Source organism: Malus sylvestris, chromosome 6 (assembly GCF_916048215.2).
Source record: "Malus sylvestris chromosome 6, drMalSylv7.2, whole genome shotgun sequence".
In the NCBI taxonomy this organism is placed as follows: domain Eukaryota; kingdom Viridiplantae; phylum Streptophyta; class Magnoliopsida; order Rosales; family Rosaceae; genus Malus; species Malus sylvestris.
In genome coordinates, this window is record NC_062265.1 from 5,562,919 (window position 1) to 5,575,231 (window position 12,313).

General features: G+C 38.5%; 1 protein-coding gene across 1 annotated transcript; it reads right to left on the reverse strand.

Annotated features, from left to right (window-relative positions):
* Positions 1-5,824: 5,824 nt before the first annotated feature.
* Positions 5,825-6,590, reverse strand: LOC126626609 (putative invertase inhibitor). Its single transcript, XM_050295982.1, has one exon. It carries the CDS (start codon positions 6,511-6,513, stop codon positions 5,941-5,943), a length of 573 nt encoding a protein of 190 aa, XP_050151939.1. The 5' UTR covers positions 6,514-6,590; the 3' UTR covers positions 5,825-5,940.
* Between the last annotated feature and the right edge of the window lie 5,723 nt (positions 6,591-12,313).

Here is a 12,313-nt window from a genome sequence, read left to right on the forward strand (position 1 = left end):
AGTCAACGATCTTTTGGCGAAGGTCTCAAGCTGCAAAGAAGTGGGGGCAGACGTATGAAACCCCTTCTAAGCAACGAGCTCAGAATCTGCCATAGTATTTGCCGTCTCCTTAGCAGCCTTGCTATATCTGCATCATAGCAAGCAGAGCGGTCCTTCTATAATTGGGTCGTATGCTTCACAAACGAGCTTGGGCAAACACCTTTCTGACGTCATTAACAAACTTGGCACAAGCGTCCATGTTTTCAAGAGATCTAGTTTCAAAAGCACATAGATCTCAGCAGCCTTCCCAAAAGCAGGCTTAGTGGATTTCTCACAGCTGCCTACGCGAGCAGTCTCCTCATTCCTAGCAGGCGAATTAGTCTCAGTAGCATAAGGAATGGACCTTAGCGCCACTTTAGCATCAGAGTCCACCTTATCGCTCTTCATAATAGCAAGCCTCTCCAAAGGTGAACCGAACTTAGTCCCCAATAGACGTCTTGGTACAAAATTCGGCACTAAGGGCATGACAGGACCTTTATGCCGAACAATCCCATTAGCAATCGTACTAGCCATTCTTGACATGGCAGGCACCACATGCTCAGATCTAGCAGCCTCATTTTTCATCCCCTTGGAAAAAGTCAAGTCAATCACAAGCCTGGAGGCAGTCGGCGAACCTGCGTGAACGAAAGAAGTCTTTGGTTTTTTCTCAGCCGGCATCTCTTGAGCAGGCAGGGAAGATCCATTTTCCCACCTTCATTTGCAGTAAGATCCACAACAGTGATTGGACGAGCCAATGCATCCGCCTTGATCCTATTCACCTCATCTTTTGGGAGCAGCCCATGTTTCTCCTGACGAATAGAGTTAAAGTTGCCAACGTCATTCGTGGTACCTAGCAGGGGAGTTCAACCCAACATTCTAGCAGTTCATGAGGCCCGCAATCTCTTCATTTCTCTCAATCACCAGCCTAGCTCGCGTCATGTCCAAAAGCCTAAAAGGACATGAGCCATGTGACTCGCCTAGTACTGCGCCCCAGCGCCACAATCCGTGGCCCCAGCCACACAAACTACCCTTGGTTCTAGCCAAGTCGAGCAGCTTAAAGCAGTGGTCTCTGCCACAATACCTCATCGGCCCATGCCGAGCCGACTCCTGGTCCATGCTAACCGACGTGCTGCACCACCCCGACGGCTGCCCCGCAGTAGCACCATCCAAGAAGAAGACAAGGAAAATTAATTTTTTCTTACCTCAGTGCGGCACGAAGAAGACGAAGAAATCAATGAAAGACGGTCTTTTGCACGGGCAAGATGTAGAATATTGCCAGATGAGGGGGAACAAATATCCTCTAACTTTCTCTCTCTTGTGGCGTAGAATAAATTGCTCTCCAAGGTTGATTTAATAACCCACTTAAAGTGGACTTAAATAGGCTTTGAGAGAAGTTTATTTCCCTTTCCTAGAATGACCTAATTTCCAATTAAAAAGAGAATCAACATCAAAATATGAAGCAATCCTACGTTTCCGGAAGTAAGAAGATCTCTACACCTGCTGCCCTTTCTTACGAGCAGCCCAACAGGTGTGGGGGCATTTGTGGAGCCAAAAATAATCACAAGGCAACACGTGTATCTTTGGATAAAAAAGGACAAGAATACCCTTGAGGCACATTGGGATTCCTACACGCGAGTAGCGGAGAATCATCTTTCAACAAAATCAAAAATGCTCCAAAAGAGGTAACCAATTCAAAGTCCATCTCATCAAATCCTCTTTTGCAAGGTAACCTACAAAATAATGTTAATTGGTTAATTAATGGATTAATTACCCAATTAATCCATTAAACATCAATTAAATTACCCAATTAATCACAAAATATATCCCATTCACCCTAAAAATAGGTAGTGGCCGGCCACCTCACATTCTTCTTAGTCTTTCTTACTTTTCCCCATTTTACTACCCCATTTATACAAATAAATAATTTTATAACCTCCCATTTACTTCTTTCATACTTAATTAGCCAATAAATTGGCTAATTAAGCCAAAATCATAACCACAAAAACCATCAAGGCCGGCCACACCAAGGGGAAAAATGGGTAAGTTTAATCCTATAAATAGGCACCTATTCTCACCAAAAAGTCATTCCAACACTTTGGCAAAAATCCCAAAATTCTCTAAACACTTTTTCTTTCTAAATTCTAACTTTGGCATCGGAGGTTCTTCGGCCAAAGCCCCCTCATTCATCGTGGGTGCATGAGTCTCTTGGCCTTAACCTAAGGTGTTAATTGTTTTGTAGGTGCAAAATTGTCCAAGATCAAGGAGGAAGAAATTTGCATCCACAACAGAGTTAGATTCATGAGACCTTTCTTTCTCAAACACATATCCTAAACATTCCTGATCATATGATCACTAATTGGGGACTAACAATCAGGTAAGATAATATCATACTATGTCTTTTCTCTTCAGAAAGTGACTGGTCTCGAATCATTGGTCTAAAAGACACCAAGGCAAGTATATAGGTGCTCAATAGAGAATGAGTTCAATGAACACAATCAAAGAGGAGTTCTTATACTCATGTCATATGAGAACTTACTAGTTGAAATAATAAAAAATAGTCATCTCATTTCACCATAGCCGGCCCCTAGGAGGAAGTTCACTAGCATGTATCTTCCTCCTAGGTTACTATTCTCCTCTTCACATCTCTTGCCTTGTTATGGAGAAATTAGAGGTTTCTTTGGACATTTTATTCATCATGAATCCATGGAGAAAGAAGCAAAAGAATGAAGGGCCTCTCTTGGGTGATTAGCATTTGCCCATATAGATAGGAATCTATTATCATGAATTCTCAACTATTTCTTGTAGATCTGAATTGAGTCTTAGTTCACCACACTAGTAGCCTTTGAATATCATGGGTAAGATTTGTTTTTAAGTGCATATGAATATGCTTTCGCCTTTCAATTGTTAATTAGCTCTATGTATGTTGCTCAAATGATCTTTATTTAGCCAAAATGTTCCTTCAACAATCTCATACGCCTTCTTACATGTGACTAATTTTTAAGGCCAACATGCGGCCAATTTTAATTGAGTCATAGTTTAATATGTGGGCAAACCTTCCACTCCAAAACCAATTAGCAAATAGCAAGCAAGACATTTGAGCAACATTTATTTTATTATCTCGCCATGTCACATCCTGCCCCGGGCCCCCACCACATCCCAAGTTCGACTCCACCGTAGCACGATATTGTCCACTTTGGGCCTCGACCACGCCCTCATGGTTTTGTTTCTGGGAACTCACACGAGAATTTCCCGGTGGGTCACCCATCATGGGATTACTCTCGCACGAACTCGCTTAACTTCAGAGTTCCTACGGAACCCGAAGCCAGTGAGCTCCCAAAAGGCTTCGTGTTAGGTAAAGATGGGAATATATATATAAGGCTTACAGGATTCACTCCCCTGGGCGATGTGGGATGTAACAATCCACCCCCTTAAGGGCCTGACGTCCTCGTCGGCATACTTTTAACCAAGGATTGGCTCTGATATCAAATTGTCACATCCTGGCCCAAGCCCCCACCACATCCCGGGCTCGACTCAGCCGTAGCACGATATTGTCCGCTTTGGGCCCCGAACACGCCCTTACGGTTTTGTTTTTTGGAACTCACACGAGAACTTCCCAGTAGGTCACCCATCATGAGATTGCTCTCGTGCGAACTCGCTTAACTTCGAAGTTCTGATGGAACGTGAAGCCAATGAGCTCCCAAAAGGCCTCGTGCTAGGTAAAGATGAGAATATACATATAAGGCTTGCAGGATCCACTCCCTTGGGCGATGTGGGATGTAACAATCCACCCCTCTTAGGGGCCCAATGTCCTCGTTGGCACACTTTCGACCAAGAATTGGCTCTAATACCAAATTGTCACATCCCGACCCAAGCCCCCACCACATCCCGGGCTCAACTCCACCGTAGCACGATATTGTCCGCTTTGGGCCCCGACCACGCCCTCACAGTTTTGTTTCTAAGAACTCACACAAGAACTTCCCAGTGGGTCACCCATCCTGGGATTGCTCTCACGCGAACTCGTTTAACTTTAGAGTTCTTACAGAACTCGAAACCAGTGAGCTCCCAAAAGGCCTCATGTTAGGTAGAGGAAAATATACATATAAGGCTTACATAATCCACTCCCCTAGACGATATGAGATGTAACAATCCACCCCCTTAGGGGGGCCTGACTTCCTCGTCGGCACACTTCCGACCAGGGATTGGCTCTGATACCAAATTGTCACATCCCGGGCTCGACTTCACCGTAGCACGATATTGTCCGCTCTGGGCCCCAGCCAAGCCCTCATGGTTTTGTTTCTGGGAACTCACACAAGAACTTCCCAGTGGGTCACCCATCCTGGAATTGCTCTTGCGCGGACTCGCTTAACTGCAGAGTTCCTACGGAACCCCAAGCCAACGAGCTCCTAAAAGGCCTCGTGCTAAGTAGAGATGAGAATATACATATAAGACTTACAGGATCCACTCCCCTGGACGATGTGGGATGTAACACGCCATCCACACGTCTAAGTTTTTTCTCCTCAATCAACTTTCAATTTTACAATTTGCATATGAAAATTATTGTGTGATATTGGGAGGATTTTCCAGCATATGTAGCAAATAATTGTGCAGTTGATATGGGTTTCGTTTGTTTTATGAGGATAAGGTGTGGATAGAGGAAGGAAGACCCTTCGTGGTTTCTTTCTCTTCTTCCCAACCCATGATCTCATCTCATATTTAGATGATGTCTTTTTCGATAAAAAAAAAAAGTTGTGTGCGAGGGCGACATGGGCGATATCGATCCATCGCCACCAAAGACAAGTACGTATTCAGCAAATTGTGACAAAAGCCATGGTGTGACTTCACACCCAGTTCACATGCATGCGTGTATTGGAATGTCGATCTAATTCAAAACTAAAAAGAAAAAAAATGATTTATTATTAATAAGAACTCTTCTAGCCAATCATATGGAGAATAAGCATTAACATGGCCTAAATTAAGAAAAGGTGAAGATTCCGTTCCGTTGATTAATTTAAAGAAAATGTTAAAGAGACCATATTTATTGATCACTTGACGTGACTGCTGTGATGGTTATGCCACATTATTAAACTAGGTTTTTTAAATACATAATTAAAACCTAAATGTTTCTTGCTCATTAACTTGACATGGCTTCTTTTGAAAGAAGTACAATATTCATTAAAGCAACTTAGAATACGTACAAATTAAGGATAATATGCTTACTGGGTCTTGATAAAAACCTTACCGGAAATTTCAACCAGTTCTAAAGAAAAAATGTCCCACACAATAGTAGACCTATCCTCAAATGAATAATATAAATTGAGATTACATGGCTTCTTGCACATTCTTTACTGCAAAAAAGAAAAGCAAGACGTTTGCCTCTTTTAGTCATTCGTACTATCTCTTCCTTTAGAAACCTTTGTGTTTGGTTTGGTAAATTTCCTGATGTAATAGTTTTGATAAGTTGATTAAACGTCCGTAAATTTTTTTTTCCTTAAAAATACAAATAAAACAGAGCCGATTTTAGATACTTACGAAAAAAATGTGTTAATATTGGGGTTAGCACAAATGGTGATGGAGAGAAACTAATCCCTAAAATCTCCCGAAGCAAAAGGCAAAGTCATTTTTTGTTGAACAGTTTGCTAATGTTTGTTATAATCTTTGGTGAGCTGGAATGTGGTCAACCAGAGAAATTTTTGTGTTCGCCCAGAACTTGTTCGCAGAGAAGTGCGTTATGATTAGGTCAACAATAAACATTTTTTCAAGCACGTACGTCATAAATACTTGATAAAAGAATATATACAAAAAGAAATTAGTGGCTGCTGCCGAGCTTATTGGCTTGTTTATTGTGGAAATATATTATACACAATACTGCTTATATATCATAAACCTATAAATTAACATCTATATATATTTTGCCTTTCTCAATCAATTAGATAATGTATTGATAAATGCAAGAGAAATGACGTTCAACTGAAAGAAGACATCATTCTCCTTTCTCAATGGCGACACTTCACGTTTCTTATCCTTGAAACCGTCTTCACAGGTACTAGAAGCGTCCATGGCAGAGCTGACTTCCACATTTGCTTTGGGAAAATCCTTGGACCGAAAGGCGCAAAGAGCTTCTTGCAGCGTAGGGATGGCGTCCGAGTAGAGTTCTGAGCAGCCTTTCAAGCAATCCCTTGCGTACTTGTCGAACTGTTTGTCCTTCAAGAGCTTCGAAATGATGGAGTTGATGTTCGTCGCGTTGGATATGGTAAGGTTAAGTGAAACGAGGACTAGTTGTTCAAGGTGATCTGGACTTTGGCCGTGGGATTTAGAGTTGGCCTCCTCAAGGCTTGCAACACAGAAATTGTAGCTCAAATTTGGATCACCATCTGAGGCTTTCTTGCAAGAGTTTTGGATGAGATTATTAGAACCAATTGTGCAGTGAAAGAGCATCAGAAAAGTGATGGTGATGGTGATGAAAATCTTGGAAAACGAAGAGAAGAGACTCCTCATTTTCCCCCTTCTTTTCAGAGAAAGGGCCTTTTGAGAAACTATTGAACATGAGAGTTGCTTTGGAGAGGGAAGGGCTCTTGTTTATATATAAGCACACGTACTTAATTATGTGCGCTCTCAACAATATAACATGTCAATCAAAGTTATGTAGATTATTAGAACGGATAGTGCTATTCACACTCTTTTTTATCTTTCACAGATTTTTGTTTATTTTTTATTCATTGGTCCCCAGGGACAAAGTCAGAGATTTGCATGGATGGATGCATCCTCAAACAACAAAGTTATAAGTTGAAAAGCTCAATAATGTATATGATAATATAGTTCGATTCAGTTTAGGAATTTAAAGATCCGAATCGTCTATATTTTAATTAATGTCATAATAATCAAAACCATATGACGGTTAGATAAACCAAACGATTATATTAGAGATTAAGCTCTAACAAAGATCTAGCAAATATTCTCCCCCAATGGAAGGGACTATATGACAATATTTTGTAAAAGATTATTATCCTATATATGTCATTATGTATAATTTAATAGGCAGGCTGGTCGTGGAATCTTATGATATAATGATGATCGGTCTTTATAGAAAGTGAACATCATTAACATTGTGGGAAAACCAGACATGTTGTTCTTTTTGCTTTCTGTTTTGATGTGTTTTTTAGCAATGAAGATACGTGACTGTTATATTACTCTTACATATATAGCATGTGAGTTTTGGCACGCAAAGGAAAACGGATGGATATATGGATGAATGCATGTAAGTTCTTTGTTTTTCAATAAAAATATACAACAACAAAAACAGCAAAATTTTATCCCATTAAATAGGATCCTGTATGAATCTTAGTGAACTGAGTAATTGGGATTTTCAATTTAAATCATGCAGTTCTTATTAGCATATTTTACTGGCCTACCTTATACGCAATCTCTCTTTTTAATATCTAAATCTCTCTCTTGAACGGTTCAAATTATCCATTCCACAAGCTCCGAAGTAAGAAATCCGCAGATAATCTCAATCCGAATTCTAAAATGCCCCTACACTCAGTTTTAACCAATATTTATATGAAGAAATGAAAAGAAAAGAAGATGGATGATAATAATGGGACTTTTGAAGACGATAAGGAGTTAGTGGCGGCCGTGATAATTCCATCTGATTTTAATATTCAATATGCATGTAATATAACAGGCTGGCTGCATCAAACTCGATTGCTTTACCTCTCTCTCCACGAAAGAAATTATAATTACATATTAGCGTAATTAGTGAATATTCACCATAAGAAATTATAATTATGGATTATGGATATTCACCGTAAGAAATTATAATTAACACTTTGAAATTATAATTATGGATATCACCGTAAGAAATTATAATAATTTTCAATTAAGAAAAGTATAATTACATATTTAGCGACTAGTGAATATTAATAAGCAAAGCAAAATAATGTAGAGATGCTCCATCATCCCACAACCAAACACATCACACTTTTGAAACGCATATTAAATCTTTGAATTTTTCTCATGTATTTAATTGGTTAAACCTAATGGTTTAATTTAGTGGGAAGAGAACAAAAGTTTGGAACTATCAATTCGAGTTTGAACTTCTATGAATACTTTTTTCGCCACCTGCTTTGGTTTAGCATACCGTTTAAAAGTTAAAAGTATGATGCCATCTTATACGGTACCAGAGCTGCATGAAAAAAAAAATTAATCTAACAAGGTCTCGAATTTCAAAGTGTTCAAAGCAAATTCATCTCCACCGGAAATTCACATGTGCTATGTCTTTAAATCTATCCTAAAGCTCTACCTTCATTTATTCTAAATGCTTCCAAAGATTCTCTGTAACCCACTTACCAAATTATGAAAGAGTGTTTGGAATCGAACCAAATATTGAAGATATGTACGGCCAACTTACAATCAATGTGTGGTGCTATATTAATAAAATAATAATTAATTAGTTATAAATAATAATTTTTTTAAATTAATTATTATTAAGAGAATGGGAGAGGTTCCAAACTATTAAAATAATATAAGAAGGGGGAGAGTTTCGAATCCGGACGCCTAGGTGTAAACTTTACACCCTAGGATTTCATACATGGGATTCGTTTAAGTTAGAGTGGTTGTTTAACACTTTGGCTTCTGATGTAAACTTTTCTATTCGAGTTTAATAAAATCTCTATTTCGACAAAAAAAAAAAAAAAAAAAAAAAAACTCAACACCTACCCACTAAGGTATTAAAAAAACATTTCTTTTTTTAAGTCTCACCTACACTAATTTTATCATCTCTAATCTAAAAAAAATTAAAAAAATAAACATTCCTCACTCCCACATTCTCTCTCACTCTCTTCCTCTCTTCTCCAATTTTAAAAACAAAATTAGAAAAATTTCACACACTGTGTGTGGACATATACTAGATAGTAATAAAGACTTTACTACTGATTTTGTTTTCCTCACGTTACATTGGGCCGTTCCGAAAGATTCCAAACTCCAACGGATTAGCACAAAAGTAGAGTGATATTTTGTATTGAAAAGGAATGTAAGAGCGTGAAAAGCCGAAAGGCAAATGGAAACATCTGTCGAAGAAAAGTTAGAGCCGAACAAACCCAATATAGCAAATGAGAACACAAATGGCCAATCATCCGACATTTGGGCTGGCCTAGTTTTGGTCTTTCTTGTGCTGGTGTTATGTATGGTGGGAAGCTTTTGCGGCGTGTTTGTTTCACAGTCTCAAGAGGGACTGGTTTAAGTAGGATTATTATCTTACGTTTAGTGCAAGCCAGAATTGGAGACTGAGTCGGACTCGTCCCGATTACACACCTCGCTAAATGTTGATATAAATAACTCTGAGCTGCAATATCTAGGATTACCAACATTGTTACTTCGTCGTTCTTCTGGTGAGCTGTAGATAAGAATGTGGAATATAGTTTTTCATAGTTATAAATAAAAGAAAAAAAAAATAGTCCTAATTACTCCAGCACTGCATCAAACGCTTTATTATTCTAGTACTGCTTAGGTCATACCAGGCCAAGTTTAGTTCATAGAGCTAGTCAATCTATGGCAGGTCCTTCAAAATTAAGTTAATGTATGAGTGGACTAAAAACAGTGCACATAGTGATAGGAAAGACATGAACAACGATACCGTGATTGAATATAAAAAATATTAACAAAGTTATATTGACGGGAAGTGATTTCACACTCTTTTTAGCATCTTACACACCATTTGTTCAATTCTAGTCATTGATTTCATTTGACTTGTTCAATCTGATGGTCATAAATTAAAAAAGAAGCTAAAAAGGATGTGAAAAAATCACTTCTCTATATTGACATATTGATGCTAAATATGAACGATATATTAACAATATCTACCAAATATTGAGGATAAACCGACAACATCCACTGAGTATGAACACTTCCAGTCTTCCACTCATGCCAACAACGACAAACAATAAAAAATGGCAGTGGAGAACCCAGATCATGGGCAGACCTACATAGGTCCTAGCCTAGTTGCCTACACTTAGGTGTGAAAGGTGAATTTTACAACCACCAACTTATGTAAACAAATCAACAACTAATAAGCTTTAGCGGCCAATCCTATGGCCAATATGGTGACTAGTTATAATGACCAATATGGCTACAATAGCCTGAATGGGTCATCGGACAAAAACGTTCAAGTGGTTGGGGCGCAATCTGCCTTCCCTAGTGGTTCTAGTGGCCAATATGACTCACGTGGCCAATACGGTCACTACATTCATTCATAGTGAGAAATGATTTCATGTGTTTGGATAGTTCAAATGACACTACAATCGAAATGAGTTATGTGACCAAAACAATCAAGTGGTCGGGAGACGTTCCACTTACTCGTATGGCCATTACCATCCAAATAAATAATTTTTGTGGTCAAAATAGCCAATACAATCGGAGTATGAGTGAGAGACCGAACAATGGCCTCAACCAAATTTTAGAAAAGTATTGGAGTGACACTAAAGAGACATCCAATTTTTTTACAAAGAGATATAAACAATTCTTGTGATAAAATGGATGTTGCTCTTAAAGATTTTTAGGAGGGATGTCGAGCCTCATTTGATCTTCTTACCTGAACTTTGCACGAGATGTCAGAACAAATTAATCACCCGACCAGGGGGCAAGATTTGAACCTATGCCTCAATGAGGTTCCAATGCAAGTGCAACCACTCACTCCATCTCTTCAACATGAGAATAACTTAGGAGGCCGAGAGTATTTGGGTAAGAAAAGTGGGGGTTGGGTCAACCTTAAGATCGATTTTTCAAACCGATTTATATATTGACAACCTCACATTAGTTGAGAAAAATGAGTCCACCCAAGAGACTAGAAGCTTAGGCTCGACTCAAATTGAGGCAACCACCTTAGGTGAGAAAGCTGAAGTTGCGAACTATCAGATGGTTCAAGAGTTGAAATGCCAAAATTTTGTCCAACTCGATGCAACCGTAATAGACAAGACCGACTTGATCACACTTGGAAGTGGTCAAGTTTATCGAACTCAAGCCCAAGATCAGTATTGGCCAATCAAGTAGGTTTGGAGAACAAGAAAATTCCTTCGAAAACACCATAATTTGTATTTGGGTAGTTTGGCCTTTTGCAAAAACATATAAAATTTTCAAAAAAAAAAAAAAGGAAAACGAATGAAAAGGGCTTGAAAACTTTGAGTTTTAATGATAATGACAAAATAAAGGGTAAAGTGAATAGTACCATGATTGACTTTTTAGTGTAAAAATGTGGTTTTTCGTTAAAGTGAACAGTACCGGGTGCTTTTCGTTAAAATTCCCAATAAAAAAAAGTGGCAGGTCATCACAACTGAAATTTTTTACAAGGCCTTATACCTTGGGACCTTGGGTCATTATATACTTAAATAGAAAAAGAAAAGTAAACAAAAAAAAATGCATGGCCTCTGAGGGATATACATTCTCACAGCCAACTAGTTGGATCTAAAGTTTAATGACCTCGTGTTTTATCGGACCGAATTTGAATGATGCATTTCGTACTGCAATTGAGGTCGTGAGTATGATGCATTTCGTACTGCAATTGAGGTCGTGAGTATGTACTCACGACCTGCTCATTGCTTAAGAATTATCAGGATTGGATTTATATTTAAATTTCTTGGACTACAGTTTAGTAGTATTCCTCTTCACTTGTAAGTAAGAGGTTTTAAATTTGATTTTCGCCAAATGCGAATTTGAACCACATTATTACTAGCCTATTATGAAGCTAAACCCATCATCCTCCTCCTTAATGTAAATAATATCATTTGTTAAAAAAAAAAAAAATCTCATGACTAGCCCTTGAAAGAACAAAAGATGGTCTGATTGTGAGGCAAGAGGCCACACCACTTGGTTTATAAGTAAAACACAAATAATGTGTTTTGATTTGGTTTGAGTATAAAGGCCTAAATGCCTTGATTGGAATTTAAGAAGAAAAAAGTGGCGGCCTTGATTGAGATTAGTTTGAGAAGAAAGGGTTGAGCAAGGCTATACGGCTTGACTGTAGGAATAAAACCCCTCAATGTTACAAGGCAAGGAGAAAATTTTCAATGTGACAAGAACATGGTCCAGTACACCAAATGTTATAATACAAGTGGTTGGAGGTTTTTTATTTATTTATTTTTTAAGTATTTAACCACTTCTACTATGAGACTTGGTGTACTGAGCTGTGTTCCCAGCACACTGAAATTTTTCTCAAACGTAAGCAACCTTGCAAGGCTTTGTGGCTTAAAATGAGCTGAATTGTCATTATGAAACTAAGAAGAAGTAGAGGCGTTAATATTTTGAT

Coding starts and splice junctions, on each gene's coding strand:
- LOC126626609 (XM_050295982.1), bottom strand. CDS start 6,513: ATGAGGAGTCTCTTCTCTTCGTTTTCCAAGATTTTCATCACCATCACC.